We start from the raw sequence: 27,738 nt of genomic DNA, 5'->3' as shown, positions 1-27,738 counted from the left end.
CTAGGAAGATTGAACGCAATAGACCGGGCATTCCAGAGTTAGGAGCGATGGGGCCGCAGTGAATGGAGGGGGAAACACCTACAGGAGCGGTGGTAATGTGTGCGTGACTGACGCAGGCGCAGTTCATGCACGCAACCACCACTCCTGTAGGTGTTTCCCCCTCCATCACTGCGGCCCCATCGCTCCTAACTCTGGGATCTTCTTTCCTTGCATTCCTTCGAAAGACTCCAATTAAGCTTTCGCACTTTTTTGAAGCTTTGATTCCCTCCGGAAAGATGAGCAAACCAAATACGGTGCCTTCAAGCCCAAGACCGCTAGAAGAAAGCTCCTACCCCCTTTCAATCCTCCACCTACCCCATCTTTAAATACGAGTCCCGAGAGGACGCAAGCCAGTCGTAGAAAGAAACCGGGAAACGACTAGATAGTCTCGGACGTGCGACGAAGAAAAGTTTGAGCGGGGAGCGATAACGGAGAAATTGGAGCTTGATGAGGAATATACATATATCTGCCTATATTCCAGGTCCCCAAGATTTGAATTCATTCTCGGCGCGCAACTTTCCCGCGCCGCGGCAGCGCGCGCCAAAGTGGTGCGATTCGAATGGGGCTGGGGTATCGTTTACGCGTGGATCTTTGCAATAATCACGTATAACAAATTGCCGTATGGTTGATTCTAACATTTAATTCGCGTATTCTTTACGCGTACAAGTGTTTTAACAATGTAGACATCGAAATCGTCAAAGTCAAGAACCTCAAGAACCACGACGCCATGAAAACTGATCGAAGTTATGGCGGGAAAATTCAAATTCAACAACGATGACAATGCGAAATGCACTTTGATAATTTGCATAACGCGCGTGCATTTATCGCTGTCGAGCAAGTAGAATGTTTGAAAAGGATTCATTGCTCTACGGTCACGGTACGCGACGTGTACAGGCTGCAAGAAAAATAAAGGTCCAGGCCTTCAAGAATCTCTGCATTTGTACCGGTGGACCTTCTTCGTCTGGAAACACTAGATTACTTTTTATCTCTAAGCGTTCTACGAAATAAGTGGTCGAGGTGTTTGTGGAAACCCAAAGAGTGTTACTTTTTCTTCGACTCTGTACATCGGTGTACTCTTCATGGAAAGGAGCGTACATAGAGTGGCGACTGTTCTCGAAGTGTCTTTATTTCGAAGCTAATCAAAATACTTTTAGATATACAATATACAATGATTCCGATAATTAAGTGCCATTAAAAGTATGCGGGCTGACCGAATCGTGAAAGAAATCTGATATGTGCGGTTCGAAGATAGAGCTCGCAATGAATATTTCGAGGAATCTACGATTTCGGGCATTACAGATGTGGAGGGAGGGGGGGGGGCGCGATTAAAAAGGCATAACAATCGGTATTATTCGTAACGATAACACTGTGATTTGTATAATAATAACAATGGACACCCGTGGATGGCTGATAGTGTAGAAAATGTTCTCTGCTCTTCCTCTTCCTCTTCAGCGTTGCGTTAATATAAAAATTCGTCGTACGCGAGGATGAGTTGCGATCCCTCGTTAACGATCGCTCGCTACCATTTCACAAGAGTAATGCTTCCTACGGTTACTTCCCCTCTCGTGCCTTCAGTTACGTGAATCTTGGAAGTGGAGCCAACCTACCGCGGACTTCCTTTGTCGTTTGCATGGCGGAAGGAATGTAACTGACACTGTTCCACCCGAAGAGAGCGGCCCTCTGAATTTAATCGAGACGGAGTTTCAATAACGTCGATAATTATCTATATTCTCGTGATCTTGGATATTAATACTGTGAGCCAGTTTGCTTTTCTACGCGGGAAAGAAATGCGGATGAAATTCGAGCGTTCAAAGCCAACTTAGGCCTTGAAAAGCGGACCCGACTCTCGCAAGTCGAAACAATTGATTTTCGTCGAAAGAAATGCAAGCAATAATCTCACTCGTTGCCTCGTATTGTTAATGAACCTTACTTAGCGTACATTGTTTTTTTTTTTCGTGTGACTTATATACTTTGTTCTTTTATGCGATTACAATTAAAGTTTAATCAACCGTCTAAACTTTCTCTCGTCGCCTACAGTCTCGTCGTGTATAAGCAGCTTCAACGTAACAATGGTATTCGTGGATATCATTTGTATCGGTGCTAATCAGTTTCTCGAGTTGTCTTTATCGCGCTATTTCGATCAGTGGCGGAAACAACGCGGCAAGAATCGAAATATTTTAACGTCCGAACTCTGCCAGCATTCGTGACTGCTTCGAAATCACGTTCGCCACTGACTACGCGGCTTCATTGGTACTTCCTTGTGTAACAGCAATGAAACATAAATAATTCTAGCCTTACATGTAGACCAACGAACGTGTGGCTTACTCGTCGTAAAATTGCGACCCTCGGTCTGTTTGAATTGAAATTATACGTTAACTCGATTAAATTATACGTCGATAATTTATATTTCATGCTGGGGTTCGCCATGCACGCTATTGCGATCGATCGTGTATCAAACAATTTACAATTTGAGTACAGAGCAAACAGCTTGAATGGCCCATGTAAAAATTCATGACGGACCAAGTACATCATGCGAAGAAGCATAATATATGCGCTCGTATATTATGTCCGATACCCTTCGATTCATCCAGTAATATAACTACACACGTGTGAATATAATATACACCTATCTACAACAAAGTTCTATTCAATTATATGGTGCCGCTATGCTGCTTGCAATTCTTGTACCCTCTTACACGAGGGCATATCGATATTCTTAGCTTTGAAAAACAACTCTTGATCCCCGAAGTTCCGTGCCTTCCACATCATTGTTTCCCCTAAAGATCAAAGAAATTTACAAATTTTTACGCGTCTCTGCGCGCTCTATTAGTCCCAGAAAAATCATAGATAACCCTGCCCCCCCACCGTACCAGAGCACATGGGACGACAGTGTGAATGGGATACTTACTGTAGCTCTTCTCTCTATAACAGGCGTGTCTCAAATTATTCAGGTACTCTTCCTCGACAGAAATTTCTAGCCTACGCAAGCTGCCTTGATATTCAGTATGAAAGTTTTCTTTGACATAGTATGGCACCTTTAATCCTTGAGTCGTTCTCAGTACAGAATATTTTCTGCGCACAAATTAAAATGTGCATATAATCACTCTCACACAGACCATTCGCTAGGTTTAGAATTTAGATTCTACCAGAGATAACAGCCAAGAGATTAAAGCAGAAGCGGTGAGATCGAGACATCCCCGCAAGGGTATTAATTAAAAACTATTTCATTCGCCATCATTTGTCATACATATTCGTCATAAACTATAAAGACACTTACGCGTTAGAATGCAAGCTATATACAGGATCTGATATAAACAAACTGCTCATCATAGTTAATAATATTAATAACAGGACAGGCAACATCTGAAGGAATGTGGTATATCCGTTCGCTTGCTAAAAATCAAGATACTTCTTATACATCGTGATACTCGTAAAATAGGTATCATACAGTGGCTAGACATTTGCCCCCGTCGGCGTACCTGAGAATGAGCATGCTGGGCTTGAACGTCTTGCTGCCTCATCCACCTTCCGCCGGGACGTCTCATATAAAACTCTTGCTGTGGAAAACCGCTGCCAAAGAACATGTTAAACAATTCTTCCGCCGTAATGTCAGCTGCAAGAAATTCATCGTCCCATATCAGTTAGCGACAGAAATCTTTAAGACATTTATAATAAAGATATACATAGACTTTTGATAGTACCTTCGAACCCTCTCGTGTAATTGTAATGTGAATTATTTTGACGGCCTTGAGCATTCTGCATTCTCTCCTCCTCGGGGCCATACATGTCGTATTGTTTCCGCTTCTCCGCGTCAGTGAGAATTGCGACCGCATTTCCGATAGCTGCGATACAAGTCACGCGTAACGATACTCGTAAATTAAACACGGTCCCAAATGTACCTCACAAAGCGGCGTTTACCTTTGAAGGATTCCGCAGCACCCGGAGCCTTGTTCTTGTCCGGATGTAACTGCAGCGCCAGCTTTTTGTACGCTTTCTTGATATCGCTGTCAGTCGCATCTTTATTTACACCGAGAATCTCATAGTAATCTTTGCATTTCTTAATTCTGTAACCAAACGAAATTACGTCCGCCTTATCGATTCAGTTTAAAGATATGTACATGTACGATTAATACAAAATAAGTAGAGAAAGGTATACAATTGTGGTTACATAACTTTTCGCGATACAAATGTTACAAATTAGAGGCAATGTTACATATACACTTATTGATACCAGGAGTGCTTGCTTTATTCCATTAAATAACTAGCTCTACTACTCGGCTTCGCCCGAAATTTAGATTCTGATTTTATAAAAAAAAATTTGTTTAGTTTCTTTTTGTGAAAATGGTCACATTCCTCTGGACTAGTCAGGCATAATGAGCTGGGGCACATTTTGGGATCCCAGAGATTATCGCTCGAAAGTTTTTAGGCGACAGACAAACACACAAACATATAGAAGCTTCCTGTTTTATATATTAAAACAGGGTTGACTAACTGGTGGCTCGCGAGTAGTGGTGGAGAATTATCGATGGTCGTGACTATCGATGGTGGTTGATAGTAATCGATAGTTTGATCCCTACTGTCGATAATTATCAATTGTTCCCATAACATAAATCCACTGTCATGTATGTACCTACATATTACAAGTGTATAATAATCGTCATCTTTATTGGAAAAAATTAGCAACAGTTGAATATAATTGATGTTCAATGCCAAATAGAAAAGAATTCAAAATGAAGAATATAGGAAGTGTTTAAAAAAAAAGAGTAGTGTACGAAAATAGCCATTGATTTTTATTTAAATAAACGATTAAGTCAACATTTTTTGCTTTTATTCTGGACCCCCTCTCGGAAATTATTTGTTGAGTTTTACTAAAGATTCTTTCATACTCTGCGAAACTAGCCGGAATATAGAGATATTTCTTGCATAACTCTGACAACGATTGAAGTTCTTCATTTACTTAAAATCGATCACCATCGATAGTCATATAAAAATATTGATAGCTTTCGATATTGAAAACTATTGATAATTCTCCACCACTACTCGCGAGCCACCAGGACACCTCTGCCTTGCTGCCACGCTGAATGGCCCCCTCCATACCTCCCAAACTCTGACGATCGCAATCGAAAAGAGAAGGAAAGAAGGAGAAATCCACTGCGAATCGTCAGAGTCTGGTCAGCATAGAGAGAGGCCGTTCAGCGTGGCAGCAAGGCGGCGGTGCCCCTGGTGGCTCGTGAGCCACCAGGTTGTCAACCCTGAATAACTAAGATATAGTACTATCAAGAGCGCACACAAAGCCGGACCATCTGCATAAAACTCGTTCAGCTCACTTATTCCAACGTTCTCGTTCTGGCTAATATGTCTTACAATTTGTCTGACACGTGTACCTTTTAACATGTTCGAGTTGTTCCTTTGTATAATCGCTAGAAGGTTGGGTGTACGATGTTTCCTTAGGTGTTGTCTGACGTTTTCTAACGGTAGGTTCGGACTCAGACTTTTGATTTGGTTTCGAAAGCATCGTCACTTTCGTTAACACATCTGCGAATACAAGTCGGTTACGTGAGGGCGATGTGCGCGACGATACATCTATCTATTTCACATTCTCGGCCTGTTCGCTCGGACCACTGTTGCGAGCAAACTTGAAGAATACAGAATCCGATGATGGAAACGAGTGGAAGCGAGGGATATCATTCTCCCGGAGCAGAGGGCGTACCGTTTAGGAGACTCGGCGATAAGCAACGAAATGATTTCGGACGAAGTTAACGACCCTGCTGGATAGCTTGAGGTTTTATTAATCGGATGCGACACAGTGACAGGAGTGCCGTGTAAAACGGGGACGTGACGGGTTCGGTGGTCACGGTGCGTACAGGGAGGTGGATAGAAGGCAATCGATTAATGTCGCCACAGACGGGGAACACTGACGTGGATTTTGTAAGTTGGGGGGCTCACCTTCCGCCTTCTTCGTCGGATAAAGTTTCTGTGCTTTACGTACAAACTTCTCGGCCTCGTCGTACTTCTTCTCGCGGAGATACCGTTCCGCGAGTTCCATGCACCGTTCCGCCTCATCCTTGTTGCTATCCATGATCTTCTGCCGCGGGCTGAAGCAAACTTTATCCTAACGCAATGACGGGGCAGAATGGTAAATAAATTCAATCGCTCCACTAATTCTCCGCCATAGCAATTTGGTATAAGTTACGTCACGAACACGCTAAAACGGATAGAGCATTCTGTTAAATGGAACCGAGGAAACGTCACATAGGTGACGTCCGCGACGGACCAATGTGGCGGCGACTCTCCTACTCGCCATTAGGGGGCCAAGAATTGTCGCGCGAACGTAGCTTTGGAAGCCTTCGGAAGGGGGCGATATCGATGTTCAAATTCGGCACGAAATTCGAAATTAGAAAATCGGCTGAAAACTTCTATGTGTAGGTATGTATGTGTATACATATTCTGGGCATGTAGCGAATTCGGTATCTCGCACTGACTCTGTGCTAGTGCCAGAAAATGAAGCGCGGCATTTCCATCTGTTTCCATCTATGGGGGGTATTCACAGTCGTTACTTATTCTTGCCACGATGACACCTTGTTCTGTAGTGCGGATCACAGCGCCAGGTGGTGCCAGGCGCGTGTGACCTTAAGCTCGTTTACATTACACGGCCGCTCCAAAAACCGTCAGTTGGAAGCTGGAAGTTGGAAGTTGGAACTCAAAGCGCACGTGTAAACAGGCCTATTCTCAAAGAGGAGATATAATAAGAGGCGTCACTCGACAAGGACAGAAATAATCTGGGGAAATCACTAAGACAACCAATTTAAATACCCATTCGGCAATGATCGGTAAACCACGGTAAACTTCGGCAATAATCAGAAAATTGCGGTAAGGTACATTTAGTCGATTTGAATATCCCGCTCGAATAGACAACAATTTAAATGCCAAGGTCAAGTAAGGACTTCAAAGGTTCCGCCCGGAGTGACGCCTCTTATTATATCTTCTCTTTGAATTTGCTTGTAATAAAATTTGAGGAGCAACATGCCTACTCCTTTCGAGAAATGCAAATAATTACCTCGCATTAGAAAACTGTCCTGCATGTATTAACATGAATGGAATGGTAGTCTATTCTCGAAAAGAACTGATAATTCCGTATGCGATGCCGATACCGACACACTGCTATTAAATTGTACCTCTTTGCTGTAGTTGCGCGGTGCGCATTTTCTTTTGAACTTACAGTGAAATATCGTTTATAAGTTACTTGAACAATTCCTTAGTATTTATAACCAATATTTAGCGAATACAGGTATACTTTTCATTGTTTATATTATTTGTAATTAATGATATTTCTTCAATTAGGGGTTATGTTTCGATGTATGTTAGCCTCTTCGAAGTTCGAATAGTTACTACATTACAGACAAGTTATAGTAGATCGATTCAGCAGCGGTATTACCATTCACTTATTGAAAGTCAATGCGTGTTTCTCACAGAAAATGCAGTCCATAAAACAGTGTGCGCAACGATTCGCATCGACCAACATATTCACTGCGGCTAACGCAAATTGTTTGGCCGGTGTATTAAGATCACCTTATGCCATACAATGTTCTAATATTCATGGATCACCGGTGGTATTAGACGAAAGCCCTACAAAGTTTCTTAACTACAACAAAGTTATTTTTGATCCTCAAAAGCCAGGCGAAGAGAAACGACCCGGAGTAAGTTTCTGGCTACGAAAATTAATGCGCCCCTTTACGTGCTCATTATTACACAAGGAACAATACCATTCTTACACGCTTTACAGTACATTTGCCACATGAAAGCGAACGTAAAATACAGCCCGTTAAAAATGTGGTACATCGCGGGCTTCGTGCGAGGCATGACCGTAGACGAAGCTGTTAAACAGTTAAGTTTCATGTCGAAGAAAGGTGCTGCCATCGCAAAGGCAGTGATATTAGAAGCGCAGCAACTGGCTATCAAGGAACATAACATTGAATTTAAGAGTAATCTATGGGTCGGTGAGTATATCGATTATTCAGTGCTTTCATAGGTCTCTGCTTCTAATGGTCGTATTGCTCTTTCCTTAGCGGAATCATTCGCGACGAAAGGTTTAGTAATAAAGGGAATACGTCGCCATGCCAGGGGACGCCCTGGCGAAGTACGTTACAAGTACTGTCATTACTTTGTACGCCTAGAGGAAGGAAAGCCACCCAAAAACTACTATCTGCCTGCTCCTAAGACTGGCGACGAGATGCTGCAAGATTGGATGACTGAAATGCGCAATCGCAAAGTACACTATTCATTATAAATGTATCTTGCACGTAAAAATAAACTTAGGCATTTAATTTTTAATGCGTAACACGTTTTATACTGTTCAAAGAAATTGGGTTTATTGTATCGAGAAACAAGGTTACATATTGGAGGTTATGTATCGAATTTATTTAGGAATGAACAATTAATGCGCAACAGTAGAGCTGAAGCGAATATAAATCATAACTAATTTACAGCTTCAACTTTGTTCTCCTCCAGTGACGTCTCTTCGCATTGTATCTGAAACAGAACACATTATATCACAAACACGAAGTAAATGTCTTTTGCAGAATTTCTAATAGAGGCTGTTGAACGATGTACAGTAACTCATAGGTTTTTTGAATTTTCATTACAGGTTCAGAAAAAAGTTGAAAAAACGACTTTTACTGTTTTTTTTGCTATTCCGACCAACTGCAATTTCTTTCAAAACGACGAAATACGTTACTTAGCAAACTAATCCTTCCAGCTTCTCAAAAAACCTCAATTCGTTTGGATCAATTTTAAAAATGTAATGCGATTTTAAAGAGTGTACGATTATGGCTGTGAGCCACTGTATCGTTAGAGCGCATGCTATGAAAATAATTTTGTAACTATTCAGTACCATTTTCAGGTAACCGTTACTTAATATTTGAAAAACAATGAATGGAAATAATAAACTGATAAGACGGTTATAAACGAAAAACTAAAATAAAATATTTCAAGAATTCTTACCGAATCGTATTGCCAGTACGCATTCTAACCCATTGGGGAATCGGCCTGTTTTGCTTCAGCTTTTTGGCAAGCTTTCGCTTGATAATAAACGTTTTGTGAGCCGACTGAAACAGATCACGATATTTATTAGCATTTCACAACTGATTTTCTACAAATCATTTTAATATAAACCGTAGGATGTCTACGATGACATCGGATTTGGCGATATAACCTAGAAATTACCATTTTGCTCTTGCAGCAACTCACGAAGTGAACGAGAACTTCATTGTGTTATTTCCTGGCAGTGTCTCCATTAAAAAATGTCACTAGATGGACGTTACCAACAATTAAAAAATAACTAGATATCAATCTCAAAAATATTACATTGTTTAACAATATTCCAAACAAATGATGTTACCGTTTAGATAAAACGCAACAATTGCGTTTATCTTTTTACATTAATTCTTTTGTACTCGCTTGATTCAAAAGATATTACGTTGAATATGTTTCGCGCGTTATGTTTTAACAAATGCATTTTAAAGGAGAAATTAAAATGCTGCTAATTTATTATGCGTTGCTGTTTTATAATCATATCACGTATTACACACATGCGCAAATATGAATGAGTACATTACTCGTTATCCCCGTAAGAAAGGACTTTGAACCTTATCTCTAGACTCTAGACATGAATTAAGTTCATTGTATTATTTAAGAATCAATTAACTAGCGATATTCCAGAATTATTATCGTGAAAAATGTTTCACGCGTGTTTTAGAACATTACGAGTTTGTAACAGAGTGAGTAGAATGGATTTTGATTTTCGATTCTCATCTGTTTTATGTACTAACCATGCACCGAACATTTACGAATCACTCGAATTTTTAAAGTAAATTTTCATGAGACAGGGATATAATAAATAATTCCTACTGCTCGCACAATTTCGTTATACTTCTTTCATATAATAATACATGTATTCATTCCTGATTTACTTAAGCATCTGTCGAAAAACATCGCATAAACAATCCACCGTACATACATACTCATACATCTGCATATTTATAAAGCTGAGTTAATAGATAAACTAGGCACACGGATGGATTTTTATCGAGTAACTTTTTACGAAATTTGATGAATGCATCGATAATTACAGTTTGGTTCATTGGCACGCTACGAGTCTACATTAGTAATCGCAGAGCACAATAATGAAACCTTGCTACCCGTTACCAGCAACGCGATAAGTGCAGCCAAAAAGATTGGCGGCGATATAACTGTCCTAGTCGCTGGTACTAACTGCGATGCGGTTGCGCAAAGTGTTAGCAAATCCAGCGGAGTTACCAAGGTACTGGTAGCAGATAACGATGCATTTAAAGGATTTCTTCCAGAGGCATTAACTCCTCTCATCGTTGCCACTCAAAATGAGCACAAGTTTACTCATATTTTAGCCGGAGCGACTGCTTTCGGTAAAGCATTGCTACCAAGGGTGAGTGTTTCTGATTAGGAACTCAGCGCAAGATCATTCATTGTACCAATGGGTGTGTATGTCTTTCAAGGTCGCAGCTAAATTAGATGTGTCTCCCATAAGCGATATCATCGGAGTTAAATCGCCGGATACGTTCGTTCGCACAGTTTACGCAGGGAACGCGATTCAGACCTTGAAGTGCAAGGATAATGTAAAAGTAGCTTCAGTCAGGGGCACGTCCTTCGAGCCGGCACCTCTGGAAGGAGGCAGCGCCAAATGCGACCCTGTGCCTACTGGCGACTATAAGTCGAGTTCGATAGAGTTTATTAAGCAAGAACTGACTAAGTCTGATAGACCAGAACTGACGTCCGCCAAGGTTGTTGTTTCCGGGGGCAGAGGACTGAAGTCCGCTGATAATTTCAAGCTGCTATACACGCTCGCGGACAAGCTTAACGCCGCGGTTGGTGCATCTCGAGCTGCAGTGGATGCTGGCTATGTGGCCAACGACCTGCAAGTTGGACAGACGGGGAAGATTGTTGCCCCTGTAAGTGAAACTTTGGACCGACTCCCTCTTATCAAAGTATCTCCCATTTTAATGTATTTCTCGTAGGATCTATACATTGCCGTGGGTATCTCTGGGGCAATTCAGCACCTTGCTGGCATGAAAGACTCGAAAACAATTGTGGCGATCAACAAGGACCCGGACGCTCCGATCTTCCACGTAGCCGATTACGGCTTAGTCGCTGATTTATTTAAGGCTGTGCCAGAACTTACAGAGAAATTGTAAATCTCAATGGAAAATACTTGGATATTTTTGTAAAAATTATACATATACGCAGAGTTCGATGAAGACATTAAATTTTTACACGAAAACCTATATGCGACTGTTCATTCTCATTCTGGCTGCAATAATCACGCTTGCGAGCTAGAAACTGCGTTTCTTTCCTCAATATGCGAAATATAAATCTCTCATACATGATCTACACATTTTTCTTCAAAGAGTGCATATTAGGGTGGCACTTATTTTCGACTTTTGAATTTTCTTCGGGGCACCCTCCAGAATAGTTCCAAATAATTAAAAAAAAATCTGTCGCACGGGAAAAAGTAATACAACATAAAAGATGCTCCTTGTCCGGATCAATAGCTTGGAAGATATTATATAAAATCGACTTCGCGAACTGTAAAATAATTATTTTAATGTGTAAGGGCCCAGGGGCACCCTTTCCTGTTATCCGATCGAGCTCAAACTTTACACGGATTTGTTTTTTAATTATTAGGAACTATTCTGGAGGGTGCCCCGAAGAAAATCTTGAAAAATTTTTTTACCAAGAGTAAATAAGGGCCACCGTAGTGCATACATGTGGGTTTCCTCAATGTTTGAAAAGGAATCAAAGAAATACCCTAATCGTCATTTTTTTCGATAGCGATTATCGCTTCACTGGCGACGCGAGCGCCGCGGCGGCGCGGCGCGGCATGTTCATTTGTGTTCCGGACATATATGTATACAGATGGAATCGCTGCCATCTTTGTCGTTTCTTGGCGTGGTGCGTGGCCGGCTAGATTTCTGATTTTCAAGTACATGATCGTATTTATGTGTCTTGTGTTTCCAAGTGTAGAGATTACATAAACAGTTTAACATGAGTACGGACAGTATCGAGAAGTTGTACAAAAATTTTGGCATTCTGGCTGACGCCAAAGACAAGCTGGCTGAGGTAACGTACTGATTTGGTTATACCGATTAACCACGTTTGGCCCCATCTAGCTTCCGCGACCCGTCGCATTCGAGAGCGTCTGGGGTTGCGTCTCAGCTTTTAGATCCCGGCTGCTACAAAATCTCAAAGCGCTTCGAATATTTCTGGTCCAGACGCGATCCGCCTTTTTGCGCGGATATTCGGGCAGGGGGGGGGAGGGGCAGGGGCAGCGGATATGTATAATGTGATCTAAGGTTGTTGCTTCTGTCCGTTACAGCATGAGAAGGAATACTTGGAGATCCTTACGGCAGTGAAAGGGTCGCCGAAAGAGAAGCGACTGGCGTCGCAGTTCATCGCAAGGTTTTTTAAGTATTTCCCAAAATTGGCTGACCAGGCTATAGATGCTCATTTAGATCTGTGCGAAGATGAAGATATGGCTGTAGGTTTTATTGGCGCTTGTATAGTTTGGCCGTTATAGATCGCGAGTATAAGTGTGCACGGTCTATTTACAGATCAGGAAGCAAGCTATTAAAGATTTACCTGCGCTGTGCAAAGACAACAAGGAGCACACAGCTAGGATCGCGGATATCTTAGCTCAGCTGCTTCAAGCTCAAGACCCGTCGGAATTAGCTGTAGTTCATAACAGTGTTATGTCTCTCATGAAAACTGATCCCAAAGGTACAGAGATATATGACTCGTATATATATATCGCAGTGTAAGGATATCGTGGCGAGGTTGTCTCTTTTTTACAATTCGATTTCTTGTAGGTACAATAAGCGGATTTTTTAGTCAAATTCTCAACGGAGATGATGGAACACGCGAACGTTGCATCAAGTTTCTGGCAACGAAGCTGAAAGCTGTGGGGCACGATGTTATTACGAAGGAACCGGAGGATTTGTTAATTTCAGAGTGCAAGAAAGTGTTACAGGTAGGGCTCGCGTTGATTTGCAATTAAGACGGCTACACATGTAACTGTGTACTTGGGTGGTATATCTGCAGAAATTTATCGCGCAAGTAGACATGAGCGTTTGTATGATAGTGTCACAGAAGTATTTTGATTATACAAACGACATGGAACTGGTTTGAACTTCTGAACTGTATATTTGCACAGGTTGTGTGCCTGTAAGTATACTTGAGCATGTGTAGGAGAAGGACAGACTTGTGCAAGTCGGGAGCAGCCTTATGTGGGGTAATAGCCTTTCTCATGATAGTGTTCTTCCTTTTAATCAAAGGGGTGACGAGTAGGGGTGTGCGGGTACACGAAATTACGGGTACCCGAGCCTCGGGTCGAATCGGGTCGGGATCCCGAAAGTTTGTCGATGGATAAATATATTCGGGCACCCGTTATTTCAATACTTGATTTTCAATTTGGGATCCGACGCTCGATTCAAAACATATTTTTCCCGTCTAGTAACAGTTAGGGTAAAGGTGCCAGTAGTTGACAACTTTTCAGAAAAACGTGAAAAATGTGGATTTTAGAAGTGGCGAACTGTGGGTATTTGGAGCCGCGTCGCGCTGTTGAAAAGAGATAGTTGCACTTGTAAAAACCTTATTTTTCACGTTTTTCTGAAAAGTTGTCAACTACTGATACATGGTCAACTACTGGTACCTTTACGCTATGTCTCTTTCACTTGAATTTAAATTAAAATGATATTTCACACGTTATCTTAATATATAAAGCAGAAAGCAGACTATTTTCGCAAAAAAAAATACTTTCTTCTTCTAAAATCAGAATCTAAATTTCGGGCGAAGCCGAGTAGTAAAGCTAGTATTTAATATTCTCCTTACTTAACAATTTTTACATCTGATCGCACTGCAAAATCACAACATAAAAGTTTGCGGAATTGAAAATTGGGTCCCGGTTCAATAAATCGGTACAAGTCTATCGCTCAAGTATGCAGTTACGCGTGTAGCCGGCTTTAGACTAAATATGTCGCGCGTGTTGTTTCTCGTCTGATTCTCATGATGTTTCTTCTTGCAGGATGTAACCGCGGACGAGTTTCACAGTATCATGGAAATTCTTGCGTGGACTAGATTAGGTTCGACGGTTAGTGGACAGCAGGAGCTAGTGGATATCACAGTGGAGCAAGCAGAACTATCCGAAGCATTCAAACATACTAATGTCGAACAATGGAACAGGCTCGTACAGTGTATTAAACACGCACTTCCATTCTTCAGTGTGAGTATTATTTTTTCGTCTGTAAATAAAGTTGTGCTTGTTTCTTCATGTATCTTCTTGTTTACAGTCTCAAATAGATTCCTCGCGATTCGTTTCTTACATTTGTGTACAAGTATTGCCGCATCTCTCTTTGATCAATGCGCCCGATGGTAGAGAGGTGCAGCTGGAATTATTAAAGATTCTTGCCGAGCTGGCTGTATTCTGTGGGACGATCGACAAGCCGGAAGAGAAAGTGCAGCAGCTTTACAATACCCTTATAGTGAGTAACGATTCTGTTTAGCTAGAGTAGAGATATTTAATGTTCCCTACGGAAACTTACGTTTCGCTACTTCTAGGCGTACATGCCACTTCCACCAGCTACAGAAATAACCGAGGTACCAAAACTACAATTTAGTCACGTTGAATGTCTTATGTATGCCTTCCATAAATTATGCAAACAAACTCCGGAATTTTTAATGAAAGATCCAGAACAGCTCAAGGAATTCAGATTAAGGTTACAGTATTTTGCTCGTGGTATTCAAGGTTATATAAAAAAGTTACGGGAAGCAATTAGTGGGAAGTCGGAGGAGGAATTAAAGTCAGAGGAGAATCAGTTGAAAGTTGTCGCTTTGAAGACGACGAATAATATTAATACGTTGATCAAAGATCTGTTTCATTCGCCGCCTAGCTTCAAGAGCGTTATACATCTTTCATGGAAAACGTCGATCAACGATAAGAAGGTGAGTGTCGAGCGAAGACTTGAGGGTATACATCGCTTTGGAGCCTAAAAAAAGCAGCTATCTTTAAGATTTTTTTTTTGAGAAAATGAAAATATAACAGCGTTTATTGTATAGCTATTGAAGTACGCGAAAACATTTTTTGCTTCTTTTCTGCGAACAAAATGGCGTCGCTGGGACTGGTCCCAACTCCCACGTAAGCTTCTTTTTCGGGCGCGTCAAATTGGTGTGCGAGATAACTGCAAAGCAGTTGGATTTAGAATAAAAAACCCTGGATTTATATTTTCTACATGATATTTACTAAGACATATGTACGGATTTTCTAAAGTATGGTTTTTTGCGGAAATGGTGGACATTTGAAAAAGATGCCATTTTTTAACTAAGAATTTGAGTATGAACGTGTCCGTAGCAAGGTCAATTTTCGATATATCGTAAAACCGGTACATATTTTTTTTAGTATGTATCGTGTAGAAAATGAAAATGTTTTTTTTTACTCTAGGTCCAACTGTTTTGTAGTTATCTTGCACAGCAATTTCGCCTGCTTCGAAATAGAAGCTTACGTGGGACCGGTCCCAGCGACGCCATTTTGTTCGAACGAAAGAAACCGAAAATTTTGTCGTATACTTCAATAGATGTACAATAAATGCTTTGTTATATATTTTTAATTTTCTTTATCATTTTCCCCCGAAAAAACCTTAATGACAGCTGATTTATTTAGGCTCCAAAGTGATGTAACCCCGTAAGTCCGTTGGGAAGTACGTTACGTTGGACAAATGTACAACGAAATCGCTGAATTTTGCTGCGCTTTATTCCAGAATGATAAGAACTCGTCTGCCCAGAAGAGGCACACACCGATTACATTTGGCAACGATAGTAACTCGAATAAGCGTAATAAAGAGGACAAAAGTAAGAGGGAAATATATACTCCGCCTAGTGGAAAATACAGTTCAAACATATCATCAAATTATGGTATTTAGGAGCATTAATTGTTATTCTTTGGAACATGGAGTACCAGACCTGGGCAAAGTTTATTTGAAATTAAAATAAGAAATAGCGACTTGAAATAATATTCCGGTTTGTTAGTTTCGATACTGTTATTTGAAATTATAGCAATTTCAAATAATGAACTGTTTCATTAATCAGTCACGATAATGCAGCTAAAAGATTTCATTTCAAGAAGTTCTTACAACAGTTTGCTTCGAGCGAAACTTTCACAAAAAATTCATCAGTAAGAGAATTTTATTTGGGACCATGTGATACAGTTGCGAAACAAAATAATCGTTCTATTGGTGCGGGAGATCGAAGGGGGTATTATTCTTCAGAAAAACGTCTCTTATTATCGGATAACCAGAAAAGTAATCGCGATACGATTGAAATATATCGGTTGCACCTATCGAATGAGTATTTCATTATTTTAATATCTTAGATACAAGATAATTATTTTCAAAGTTATTTCTTGAAATAAAATAACGCAATTGTATTTCGTAAATGAAATAATTACGAAATAAAATAACCTGTTATTTGAAATAATATTTCAACTAATATTTCAAATAAATAATATTCTTTAAAATAATATTTCAAATAATGTGATTTCAAAACTGCTCAGGTCTGCGGGGTACATAGAAGTACGGCTGTAGTCATTCATTCTGTTCCGTTGCAGGTCGAGGTAGATTTCGAGGAAATAGGTCAGGAGGTCGAGGTGGCTACAGGCCCAGAGGCCGTGGCACATGGAGAAAAAATTTTTACTAACTACCCAAACCACAAGAGCTGCAATAATATAAAAGACTATGAACTGGCCTGTAAAATGTACATACAAACGGGAAATGTAAAAGTGATTATTTACAGAGAGTGGTTTGAAAGCAAGTGACGAAAGTATAAAGTTTTTCGTTCTATACGCATAGTGTAAAGAAAGTGTTTTTTTTTTGTGACAGCTTTAAGTACGTACGCAGGTTTCGAAATACAAGATTGTACGAATCGATTGTTCATTAAACCCAGTAGCAACCACTGGCTCTCGATGAAGTTTATTGACATTGAAAGAAGAGGACATTCGTGTGACGTAATATACTCATGGTGTTGTAAGACGTTCATTTTTTTCTTTCGTATGGACATCGTTAAGACAAAGGAGAAGATCGGAGAGAAGAGGACTTTCTGAAAGTGAAGAAACGCCATCAAGACAGGAACGACGCAGTGAATTTGAAGAAGTGAAATCGAAGCACCGATCGCAGATATCGTAACAGGCATTACAGCGTAAACTAACGAAGAGAGAAATGTGCGAAGGCATTATGGTAGCCATTCGAAGGGATCGAAGAGAAACATCAGCCATTGCAGCAAAGAATGCCATGTATCGAAGATCGAATATTTGAAAATTGAAATTGTAGAATGACTGGCTCGTGCTATGACATGGACATTGGTGTCACGCGTATTTGGAAAAGACAGACAATTTCGGACGTTAAAATAGTATCAAAGTGTATTCCCTTGTCCCCTGATTCCTCCTACTTGCCATCCTTGATCCTGCTCTGTTATATCTTTGTCGACAGATACTGTGCCGCAGCAACTGCCCAGGGCGTGAGCGAAGGACGTGATCTTGGACGGCTGATTAAATCAAAGAAACTTAAAGGCGACTCCTATTTTCCAATCCTTAGCGTAGTAAACGTTATATTTACTTCATTCTATTTGTGTATGTTGCCCTTTATGTATACAAATAGTATTTCAATGTTACTGGCACATACACCGTTCCTGTCTTAGCTTATTAAAAACATATATTTGTTCGACGCAATAGTACTAGTGCTTGTACATGGAATATCGTTCGCAGTAGGTTTTCTTTAAACCTAGCAAGCAAGCCTGAGAGTTTCTTTGATTACGGAGGAAAGAAGATATAACTCATCATACAGCTTTTATTTTGCAGATGCTGCGCGGTGACTAATAACTCAAGAGTGCGGGTGGAGCGGAAATAATCATTTTCTTTATTGCAGAATGCTCGTGGGTCCATCGAGGAGGATTACGGAGGAGGAGAGATTGTAATGTAATCTTTTTTTTCAGGAGCTGATACACGGCTGTATATTGTCTTTTATTTAATGTATTGATGGTAGCTGTTTTGTAAGGTGAGTTTAAAACTAAAATTTGTCCTTTTCCTATCCACTGTCGAACAAAAATTCTGTAATAACAATCATTCATGAATATAATCATTTAACTTAATAAACATTGCTATTGCATAATAATATATGTTGTAATTCTTTATGCCCGATAACTAGGGGTGCGCGCGAACTCGAATTTCGAATCGAATAATGATTGGTTGGTGGAGGCGAGTCGAGTTCAAAAGTTGGAGATCCGTTTGAATATTATTATTATTATTTAATATATTCGAGTAATTTAAAGTCTCACGACGGCCCGAATACTCGAGCTGTTTGAGTTCCTTACGTAGGTAGCCCGCATTCTTTTCAAACAGTTCGTCAATTTCAAGCAGCTCGGAAAATTGAAACTGTCGATTACTCGTAAATTTCGGCAAATTCCGGGTACTCGCACACCCCTGCCGTTAACGTAAAATATTTCTAAACACTCCAAAAACTCCAGTCACAAAAAGGTTACCTATATATTCGGAGAGCAATATTTAATCCAAACGTTTTATAATTATTAATTTGTCAACTTTGCAGCCACATAAAAATTTGCTTCTACGTATCAATGTACCGTAATGTTCCCAAGACAAATGTTCATAGTTACTATCGTTTCAAGCATGTAGACGTTATTTTATCAAATTTATTACACTACTAGTAATTGAATAAAGAAACATCCACCTAGATCGTACTCTGTCTTTTTTCCTATACACATTAACTGAAAACAGTCTCGTTTTTACTCATTTAATAAATAAACTATCTATGCTTTTAGAATCATTATCGTTACATCATATGGTACATTCATAATTACAGTGGTTTATACAAGACGAACGTCAGAAATGAGAATCTACGACTACTTAATCAGTTAGAACAGTCCATTCGACGAGATCATATCGTCTATTACTTTGCACATAATACGATCGCACGGGCTGCACGGATCCGCGGTCTGTTGCTCCGATCCCAAACTATCGACGCACTCCATAGCGTCCGTGTTTAGCGCCAGCTTCGAATCCAGTTCCGAAGTGTCCGGCAGCATTTGCAACGCGTGCTGCAGAATTTCTTGAACCTGAAGCGAAATTCATCTGTACCTAGGGAATTCAATCCCGGGATCGTGATCCCGGCTGTTTTTTTTTTTGGATTCTAAAACTCCCGGGATTTGATATATCAAGTTATAACTTATCCCGAGAATTTTTAAAAACTAAACTTTATTTTATTTCACTTTGTTTGTATTTTTATTTCATTTGTCTTAATGTATTTCTCTGTTAACACTTTGTACTCTAAAGGGTTTTCCCATCGAAATAATAATAATAAAAACGTAAATTACTTTATGAACAACTGAAAAATATAAAAATGGAATCCAAAAAACAGCCGAGATCCCGGGATTGAATTCCCTATCTGTACCCTCCTATCCACCACCTTATGTGCTATACCGAGTGCAAAACCATACCAAAGAGGAGGTATAATAAGAGGCATCACTCGACAAGGACAGACATAAACTAGGGAAATCACTAGACAACCAATTTAAATGCCAAGGTCAAGTAAGGACTTCAAAGGTTCCACCCGGAGTGACGCCTCTTATTACATCTCCTCTTTGACCATACTCCTTGTACCTTGTCTAAATGTTTCTGAAACCTGAGCGCAGTCTCGATGCGTTGCCTGCGCTGCAGCTCCATCATGACTCTTAACGTTTCCCTGGCCTGATGTGGCCTGAACTCGTTCAGCAGGTGATGTATATGAATAAACAACAGACTAAGGTCTTCCACCTACAAACGACAGAAGAGATTATTGGAAACATGCCTCTGCGACGAGTACACTAATGTATACTCACTTTCTCGGCGCGTCTTGGACTATCGGGGCACTGCACGAGCAAGTCTATCAAGTCCAAGAAGTTAACCAGCAAGGAGTGATTGAGCTTCTTGAGCTCCCTTCGACGATCAAAGTGTTGCGGGTACAGCCTCTTGATCCCCTGAGCCTCTAGAGGCCTGATAATAGTATCATCCGCATTAAACACGTTCCCGAACATGGAATAGGTGTCGTGTATAGGCGGCGGTGGCCTGGGTGCCCTCCCTCGACGTACATTTTCATCCGTGTACAAATTGATGTACTGAACGGGCGGCAACGGTAGCGAGCTGACCTGTATCGCCTCGGGAGCAGCCATCTCCGACGCCCCAAGTCGTCCTTAAAGATTAAGTAAGATTCTATTCCGCTAAAAGTACCAACAAGCCACTCCTCCCCGACATACAACGCAGGTTAAGTTCCACCGAAGGGAAGCACTGTTGTCAAACTGTCCCATGCACCGAGCCACACCGCGCAGGCGCGCAGTTTCGCGCCCAGCCGTCACCCCCTTTCGCCTGGAACAATTTACGCACCGTTTACACCAAATCAACAAACATCCGTTGAAACAATTCAGACTATAATGTATCAGTAAGCTCGAAATTATTACGTTGCCTCGCTGAATTATAATATCCACTCCTTAACACGATATTACGGTACCAAGTACTAGGTTAGCATTAATTCGATTTAACGATGGTTTTAATACACACCTCCACGCCAATGCTTGTCCGTAAAATTCTCAGAAACTAGGTATCGCGGGCCTCTGTTTTCACCCCCCCGGTTAGGAAGAATTAGGCGCGCCGCGTAGGGCGAGGGAATATCGCTCGGCCACGAGCAAAACAACGCGCAGCGCAGCCTTCGGGTCGGCCATCTTGTTTTTTTAAAATGAGTCAACAGGTATTCTCTGGCTGGGCAGTTAATACGTTAACGCCAGCGGACGTCGAACCCAGGCCGGGGATTTTCGTGGTTTCGCCAGCAATTCGGCGCCGCTGAGCACCGAGCAGCATTCCCATCGTCGCCCCGGGAGGCTGTGCCCGCGTTCGCGCCGTTCCTCGGGTAAATGCTCTACTAACGTAGTGAGGTATTTCCTGCCCCGTCTCGTGAATCTCCGGCGACGTCTACGTTTGACAGATTGTCGGTGTGTGTATGCGTCCGTTCCACGTGAATTCTTTGTTTGGGCACCGGTCATGCCCCTGACAAGCGTTGCAACTGCGGCGTGGTAGCGGTAACCTGGTGCATGGTGAGTCCGTTTCCCCGTTCCCGGTACCCCGCAGGAGAATCCCTCGTCGCCGGCTCCACGGCTGCCGAGCAGAAGCCCCGCACGGTTTAGGTGTCAGGATAACCACAAAATTGTCGCGCTGCCGTCCACGGCCCTGTTGTCCGTCGGCAATCGCGGGGCGATTGCTTCGTTCAGCTCGATGCCTCGCTAAATCAATGCTCGACGTTTGCCAGCGAAACGCCTTTAAGCTCGACGAGAAATAACGAAGTTGCAAAACAAAAGGCAGGCTTCGTGAGTCGATAGTCGGCAATAGAAAGAGAAATTGAAATTAAGGGAGGCTGTGTCGTTGAATTGTGGAAAGTCGCTTGATTCTTCGAATGCACGTCCTTTTTTGCAGATATGAAAATACCATGTATCGCTATCTTTTGATCTCCTGCTTTAAATGCTTCTTTTGTGGTTTCGAGATTCCTTAACTTCGAGAAGCTTCTGTAAGCGTGGAGTGGTGTACGAACGCGTTAGCTTGTGTAGGATTCCGTTGTATTTATGTACCGCGTGGTGCGCTCTTACTAGATTTCATTCTTTGGCGTTCGCTCGCTGGCTCTTTTTCTTTCTACCTTGTTGCGTGTGATATATTCTACTATAACATTCAATGTTTTACAATGCTCTCAACCTGTAGTTTCATAGAGCGCATCGCATTGCCTTATTCTCCATTACTTTCTAATCAACCCCACCGAAGTCTATTGGAAAGCAGCCTTAACTTCTTACGATTACACGCAGATGTAGCATCCTTTTAATTTCATTCCTCGCGCTGCGCACAGTTTCAAACCTGGTTTTCGAGCGGAGCTGCGTGTGTCCAAAGCGCTGCGCATAATAATAAGAGATATTCAACATTAGAGTATCGCGTAATTTCAGTGAGTTGGCAAGTTGATAGCGGGTATCTAGAGTTGATAGTGGGTGGATATCTACGTAGTGGGTAATATATTATAAATAACATGTATCGTCCACGGATCAAAGCAAATGTAACTTTCCAGCTATTACCTAGCGATATCGCCTTGGCTTAACGTTACTCGTTACTCGGTGTAATAAATCTCGAACGATTAAATCAAATGAAATTCATTGTTCACGGTTGGGTTAATAATGCCGCGTTCTCGCGGGAGCATATCGCGGCTACGGAACTCGACGGCCGGAAATTCAAAGTGATATCGCGGTTTCAGCGACATCTTTCGCGGTTCTCAATTTCGACGACGCTATTCACGAGGGAGGCTCATTGTCAGTCGTATTAGGCGATCAGATGGGGCAACTGTGCTTCGTTGTTTCATGCCGCCGCGTACTTTGTTCAATTTTCGTCATTTCTTGGGCATTGTTTCTTTTTGGAAATTGAAGTGGAAACGCTCGGGAATACTGGTATACAAGCTTCTTTATTAACAGTTACGCGCGATCAGGAATTTCGTGGTTTTTGTACGCTGATGCGTCCGAATTTTTGGGACCGAATCGAGTTCTGCACCGTGGAACCAGATGGACATTTTTAGCATTAGAAAATGGCGGATCCCGAGGACGAATCGTCCGGAGGATAACACCCACTCGAATGCAAAACATTATACATTCCTTGACGTTTTAGGAAGCTGGTTTTAATGGGAACGATTAATTTTCTGGTCCGAGACTTTTTCAATTGTTTTTGTTGCTCCTCCACTGTGTATTGACTGCTCCTTTTAATGCGGCCCTCTGGGTAGTTCCATACATTTTACTAACACGAGAAAGTGTCCATTTTGAAGGAGTTACACTCTCCAATATTTCGAAATGACTCATGCGTTTTTCGAATGGAACTGAGTAGACAAATTTAATCGCACGCTACAGGGTAACCGTCTGGTCCTACTACTTTAAAAAGAGCTGTAACATTATTAGAAGGTGTATCGTGATGTTCTCTTTTTAAATAAAAATCTGAATTCGATTCGGGACCGTGGAAGTCTTGTTGCTTTTAATTCTTGTTATGACAAAGAAAGACGGTTCAGGTTCGTTTCGCGATAGCGCAGCTGAAGTTTCGAAGTCAGTCCTCTGGCTCACTATTTTAGATGGGAATTCTTTGTGGACGAGTCATGCTGGGCTCCCATGGTGGCCCAGAGGCTGTGAAGTCTTCATATTCAGAGAACCACTTACAGAATACACGTAACGAGATAGGAGGTACTTCGGGGCCCCTCGTATCCCAAATGTTTTACTATTTTATACACGGCGAACACAAAGCGTCTCGTACATATTGTAAGCTACGCTTCCATGTACCATTTTCTCGTATAAAAGCGAACCATTCCATTCTCGAAACTCGGACGTGGCTTAATTTCGAAATAAATAAATCTTACGAAAATGATACACCTAAGAATTTTCCTTTTCTTCGCATAAAATTTAAACAAAATAAAATGCTGCTGGTAGTACTTCAGAGAAAAGTGCCATTGAAATCTTTCGTACAACATTCGTCCGTGGTTCCGCGTTATCGTGAGGCGCGAAACTATTTCCCCGGATGAAAAAGTCAAAGCGAAACTCGGTTGCGGATAATCGAATAGGGATAATTGAAAGTTCATCGGGGAACTTGCGTAATTGCTGCTTCATAAAGTTAAAGTTCCCTGAGGAAAGCTCAAGGTTGTGCGAGCGCCCAGAAGAGGGAGGGAGGGGGTTGGAGAAACGATTCAATTGGCTGGAAACAATTAACGAGCATGGAATTCAACGATACGGTTCATTCAAAAACTCGAGGCTCGTAACTTATACGAGATTGTCCAACTAGAAATCTAATTTCCATAGTAAATTGATACTTGTAATAATTAAGCAGCAGTGCCGAGCAGTAGTGAGATTTGTAGAGAGAGTTATAAATAGGAAGTGGGAGAGAGAAGGAGCTTTGCCTCGATACTAGATCACCCGCGAAACCTCGAAACTAGTTCACCGCTATCCCCGCAGAAGTAGCCTAAAAAAAATTGCTGTTCCATCGCATTGGCAATCTCTCTATTGCTCGGTGTACCTACAGTAGTGGTCAAAGAAAAGTTTGAACTGTGAACGAAACATTTATACCCCATGAGTTGGGTGGTCCCAGAATAACGCTTGAAGCCCAGTATTATTTATAATAAGTATTATATGTTTTAAACTTTCTTTTCACCTCCACTGAAAGTTAATTAACGCCAGTGGAATTAACAAGGACGCGTGTTCCCCAGGGTGGCCCTCCCTCGGCGATGGCGGGGAAAGATGGGAAGCTGGAGCCGAAAAGCGGGGACGTGGTGAGGCAGGGGTTTATGGTGAAGCGTTCCCAGAACAAGAAGCGTTTCACCCCCGTCAACTACAAGCAACGCTGGTTCGTTCTCACCAGGCGATTCCTCGTTTACTACGACGGCGATGGGGAGGTGAGTGTCGACTATTTCTTCGTTTGAATTCGAAGACACATATGTTTCTATCTCCTGGGTTTTCGTAGAAAATAGAAGCGTGAACACATAGTGAAACCTAGATAAATATCTACCCCCTTTTCACAAGCTTCTTCATACATTCTAAAATAACGGAAACAACCTGCCCGGTATAAAACTCTCTTTCTCCAAATTAAACCTCTGTACACTCCAGTGGAGACGTTAACGATATATCTATATATTAAATTTATCGATAAAATGAAGAAATATTTCGAAATTTCTGTATTGATAGTTTCGAAAAGCATATCGAATATATGTATCGATATATTCTAATACAGTCGAACCTCGATGACTCGAACCTCGATGACTCGAACCTCGATAACTCGAACCTCGATGACTCGAACCTCGATGACTCGAACTTCGATGACTCGAACCTCGATGACTCGAACCTCGATAACTCGAAAACCTCTATAAGTCGAATTTTTTTTTCATTCCCATCGGCTCTGCTGTAAACACCTACAATTCGAAAACTCGATAAGTCGAAACCTCTATAATTCGAAGATTTTTTCCCTTCCCTTGAGATTCGAGTTATCGAGGTTCGACTGTAATATCGGTTAAAATTTGCTTTTGTATACTAACCTTATAAACGTAGTTCCTTATTCTGACAATAGAACATCGTTGAAAACATAACCTCACATTTGACGCGCTGTCTTCGGGTTCGTCGTGTCGAAGGAATTCTTTTTCTACAAAATTTGGCATTTACTTCTGTTGTTCATATCGGGCTTAGTCCCGTATAATAAATGAATAAATAAAAATTTGCTTACTTTTCGTAGAAATTTCAATTAATTTTTTATGTAAATGAAAAATGAATTGGAAATATATGAAAATCAACAAATCCAGATAGTAAATGATCTCATTTTTTATTATAAAGGTTAATAAACAATATTAAAGAATTAATATCATTTTTTTACTAACATGAAAAATATCGACATACACGATATATCGATTATCGATACCTCATCTCTGACATATCGTGTATCGATACGTATGCTTCGATATATCGATATATTGGAAAAATTTTACATCCCTACACTTCAGCAGAGAAAATTCCAGTGCCTCTTTACGAAGGCTAGCAAGTGGCGATACAAAATCGACAAATAATGCTGAGAAATAGAATACATGCCTTCCATATCCCCCACTTCTGCTTTTTAGTATTAGTAAGTAGTATATACCTACTGTTGCGTGAAAGAAAATAGACAGTGGGAGGCCTTTGGATCCTATCCTCTCCCTCCGCTCCGCCCATTCTGCTACGTCCTTCCCTGCGCATGCGCGGTCGGAGCCTCGTTGTTGCTCGGTACACCCACGAATGTTGTTCGCTGTACTGAAAGTCCTTCGGGAAACGTATTCTGTGATTCGATAATTGCTCTGTTCGCGTTAACCAGCAATCGTGGCACGTTGGTGACGATTCTAACCGTTGCCACGCGTTGGAGCGATCCTCCATTGAATCCCCGCGAATTCCAGCCGATTCAGCCGCGTCGCCTTTAGTCCTTCATCTCGGTGAAAACACTCGTCGCGATCACATTTCCCAGCGTGCTTTTGGACGGGGACAGCTTTTGTGGGGCGGCGACAGCTCAGGTGACGGGGCCAAAGGTCTTTAAAGCGAGCAGCGTGCTTTCTCTGGGAAACTGAACGTGGCTCCGGCTGGATGACGCTCGGGCGGGAACCGCCAGGCGGCCTTAACATTTCCCTCACTCGAGAGCCCCTCTTCAGTTCCCATTTGAAGCGAAATCGCGATCTATGCCCAGTTTTCTCGCCTGTTCTCTTCGTTTAGAGCACTTAGGAGTATACAGTTGCTACACGAAGGTTCAATTAACGGGAGGGGGAAGGAGGCTCTCAGTTTAGTAGGTTGGCGACGCCTATGGGCTCCTTCGCCCTGGGTCCTAAAAGTAGTCTGAATTATGTCGTGTTTGTACTCATTTTCATCGGCAGAACCTGAACAATCAATTCGTACCATTTCTGTAAAAATAGGACGAAAATTATGGAAAGTTAAATTTTGATATATATCTTCACTTTCCTCGTCAATCTGTTTTGTTTCTCTGACCTTGAGGAGGTGAAGCATGAGGATGAAGATGGATGCACAAAGAAAGGTGGTGGGGATGATACAAAATGGCCAAATCTTGGCCCTTACTGCCAACGTAAAATATTTGCAAATCATTCTAGTAACTCCAAAAAGCGTAATTACATATTCCTTATCTGATAGGGAAGTTGTATAAAATGCAGGTAAAGAGAAACGTGCGTCGAGCGAAAAATTCGAAGTTGACATATTTGCATGAAGGATTAACGTTTCATTAAAAAAGGGGGGATACTCGGGTAAAAATCAACTACCAGTTGTTTTGTAGATAAAATTTTGAAAATATTTATCTTAATTTACCTATAAGCTATACTGTGAACAATTCATTTTAGAATTACAATAACTCTGACAAAAATGAAGTTTTCGAGCTAAAATTTTGTCTGTAGTCTGTGTATGTGACAGTAAAGAGATAAGGGATTTTTCTTTAAATTATGACAACAAATTTTCTTACTATATTAATTCTTACATAATTCAATGCAGCGTACAAAATATTATTAAAATATATATTTTCAAAATTATATCTGTAAAACAACTTGCAGTTGATTTTTATCTGAGTGTGCCCTCTTAACCGGGCACCACTGTAATTCTTTCTAATGCAGCTATCTTATCACGATTACCAGTCACAGTTTGGACTTTCTTTCGACCACTGCTGTAGATTAGCGTAGATTTGCCCTGAGACATCGTTGTGCGCTTATGCGTCGCCTCGTACACATCGGTCACGGTTAACGGGCGGTAGGTAGTTAGCTGCGTATACAGCTAACGCAGCCCGTGTCGGCCAACCAGCCACTTTCCACGGGGGTGGGGACCACCCCCGGCGACGGGGGTGGATGTAACGTGCTCGCGGACCATGTGTAAAGCGGGCAACGCATGCGCCCTGCGCCCGCTGCCCCCTCCACCGCGTTTCCTTTGGCTCTTTCTTTCGGTGGCGCGGTCGCGCGAGTTGCTCACGCTCCGCGGTTCAGTCGGTGGTCGTCCTCGGGGTCGCGCTCAGCGTTTCGTTCGTTCGTA

At 41.5% G+C, this 27,738-nt stretch overlaps 8 protein-coding genes across 13 annotated transcripts in view; 4 read left to right on the top strand and 4 right to left on the bottom strand.

Moving 5' to 3' along the window:
* The window catches only part of LOC143366496 (salivary C-type lectin 2-like), a 120,467-nt gene that overhangs the window by 17,573 nt on the left and 75,156 nt on the right, over nt 1–27,738 (bottom strand). The gene's annotated exons all lie outside the window — the stretch shown is intronic.
* Nucleotides 1,148–6,338, bottom strand: LOC143366409 (dnaJ homolog subfamily B member 1). Of its 2 annotated transcripts, none has more exons than XM_076807480.1 (8): nt 6,029–6,338; nt 5,424–5,574; nt 3,958–4,103; nt 3,741–3,881; nt 3,519–3,652; nt 3,317–3,432; nt 2,948–3,111; nt 1,148–2,816 (listed from the first exon to the last, which is right to left on the bottom strand). In XM_076807480.1, the coding sequence occupies exons 2-8, from the start codon at nt 5,552–5,554 to the stop codon at nt 2,704–2,706; spliced, it is 945 nt and encodes a 314-aa protein (XP_076663595.1). In that variant the 5' UTR covers nt 5,555–5,574; nt 6,029–6,338; the 3' UTR covers nt 1,148–2,703. The 2 variants fall into 2 exon arrangements, with proteins under 2 accessions (XP_076663595.1, XP_076663593.1); XM_076807478.1 differs by having other exon boundaries at nt 5,986–6,336.
* On the top strand, nt 7,023–8,365 carry Mrpl22 (mitochondrial ribosomal protein L22). 3 transcript variants are annotated; one of them, XM_076807484.1, is made up of 5 exons: nt 7,023–7,327; nt 7,405–7,443; nt 7,512–7,736; nt 7,823–8,036; nt 8,106–8,365. In XM_076807484.1, exons 3-5 carry the CDS (start codon nt 7,515–7,517, stop codon nt 8,324–8,326), a joined length of 657 nt encoding a protein of 218 aa, XP_076663599.1. In that variant the 5' UTR covers nt 7,023–7,327; nt 7,405–7,443; nt 7,512–7,514; the 3' UTR covers nt 8,327–8,365. The 3 variants fall into 3 exon arrangements, with proteins under 3 accessions (XP_076663599.1, XP_076663597.1, XP_076663598.1); XM_076807482.1 differs by lacking the exon at nt 7,405–7,443 and having other exon boundaries at nt 7,024–7,327; XM_076807483.1 differs by having other exon boundaries at nt 7,024–7,327; nt 7,439–7,736.
* Nucleotides 8,438–9,338, bottom strand: Rpl39 (ribosomal protein L39). The gene is made up of 3 exons (XM_076807485.1): nt 9,262–9,338; nt 9,040–9,143; nt 8,438–8,568 (listed from the first exon to the last, which is right to left on the bottom strand). Exons 1-3 carry the CDS (start codon nt 9,262–9,264, stop codon nt 8,520–8,522), a joined length of 156 nt encoding a protein of 51 aa, XP_076663600.1. The 5' UTR covers nt 9,265–9,338; the 3' UTR covers nt 8,438–8,519.
* Nucleotides 9,638–11,354, top strand: Wal (electron transfer flavoprotein subunit alpha wal). The gene is made up of 4 exons (XM_076807481.1): nt 9,638–9,815; nt 10,169–10,498; nt 10,569–11,021; nt 11,088–11,354. The coding sequence occupies exons 1-4, from the start codon at nt 9,774–9,776 to the stop codon at nt 11,262–11,264; spliced, it is 1,002 nt and encodes a 333-aa protein (XP_076663596.1). The 5' UTR covers nt 9,638–9,773; the 3' UTR covers nt 11,265–11,354.
* On the top strand, nt 11,958–18,281 carry Cass (apoptosis inhibitor cassowary). Its single transcript, XM_076830205.1, has 9 exons — nt 11,958–12,189; nt 12,446–12,607; nt 12,681–12,846; nt 12,936–13,096; nt 14,150–14,347; nt 14,415–14,606; nt 14,683–15,066; nt 15,879–16,032; nt 16,724–18,281. Exons 1-9 carry the CDS (start codon nt 12,115–12,117, stop codon nt 16,810–16,812), a joined length of 1,581 nt encoding a protein of 526 aa, XP_076686320.1. The 5' UTR covers nt 11,958–12,114; the 3' UTR covers nt 16,813–18,281.
* On the bottom strand, nt 18,902–20,524 carry Med7 (mediator complex subunit 7). Its single transcript, XM_076830214.1, has 3 exons — nt 20,002–20,524; nt 19,784–19,936; nt 18,902–19,239 (listed from the first exon to the last, which is right to left on the bottom strand). The coding sequence occupies exons 1-3, from the start codon at nt 20,329–20,331 to the stop codon at nt 19,039–19,041; spliced, it is 684 nt and encodes a 227-aa protein (XP_076686329.1). The 5' UTR covers nt 20,332–20,524; the 3' UTR covers nt 18,902–19,038.
* Btk29a (tyrosine-protein kinase Btk29A) overlaps nt 20,796–27,738 on the top strand; it is a 197,235-nt gene continuing 190,292 nt past the window's right edge. Inside the window, exons 1-2 of one of the 3 annotated variants that reach the window (XM_076830190.1) lie at nt 20,796–21,062; nt 24,417–24,602. In XM_076830190.1, coding sequence (XP_076686305.1) covers nt 24,435–24,602 — 168 coding nt within the window. In that variant the 5' untranslated portion in view covers nt 20,796–21,062; nt 24,417–24,434. Of the gene's footprint in view, nt 21,247–22,527; nt 22,630–24,416; nt 24,603–27,738 lie in introns of those variants that run through there. The other 2 variants (XM_076830189.1, XM_076830188.1) reach the window with 2 other exon arrangements.

The sequence above is a fragment of the Andrena cerasifolii genome, chromosome 2 (assembly GCF_050908995.1).
Source record: "Andrena cerasifolii isolate SP2316 chromosome 2, iyAndCera1_principal, whole genome shotgun sequence".
NCBI lineage: Eukaryota > Metazoa > Arthropoda > Insecta > Hymenoptera > Andrenidae > Andrena > Andrena cerasifolii.
The sequence above is the reverse complement of the archived record's forward strand: the minus strand, read 5'-3'. Positions and strand labels throughout refer to the sequence as shown.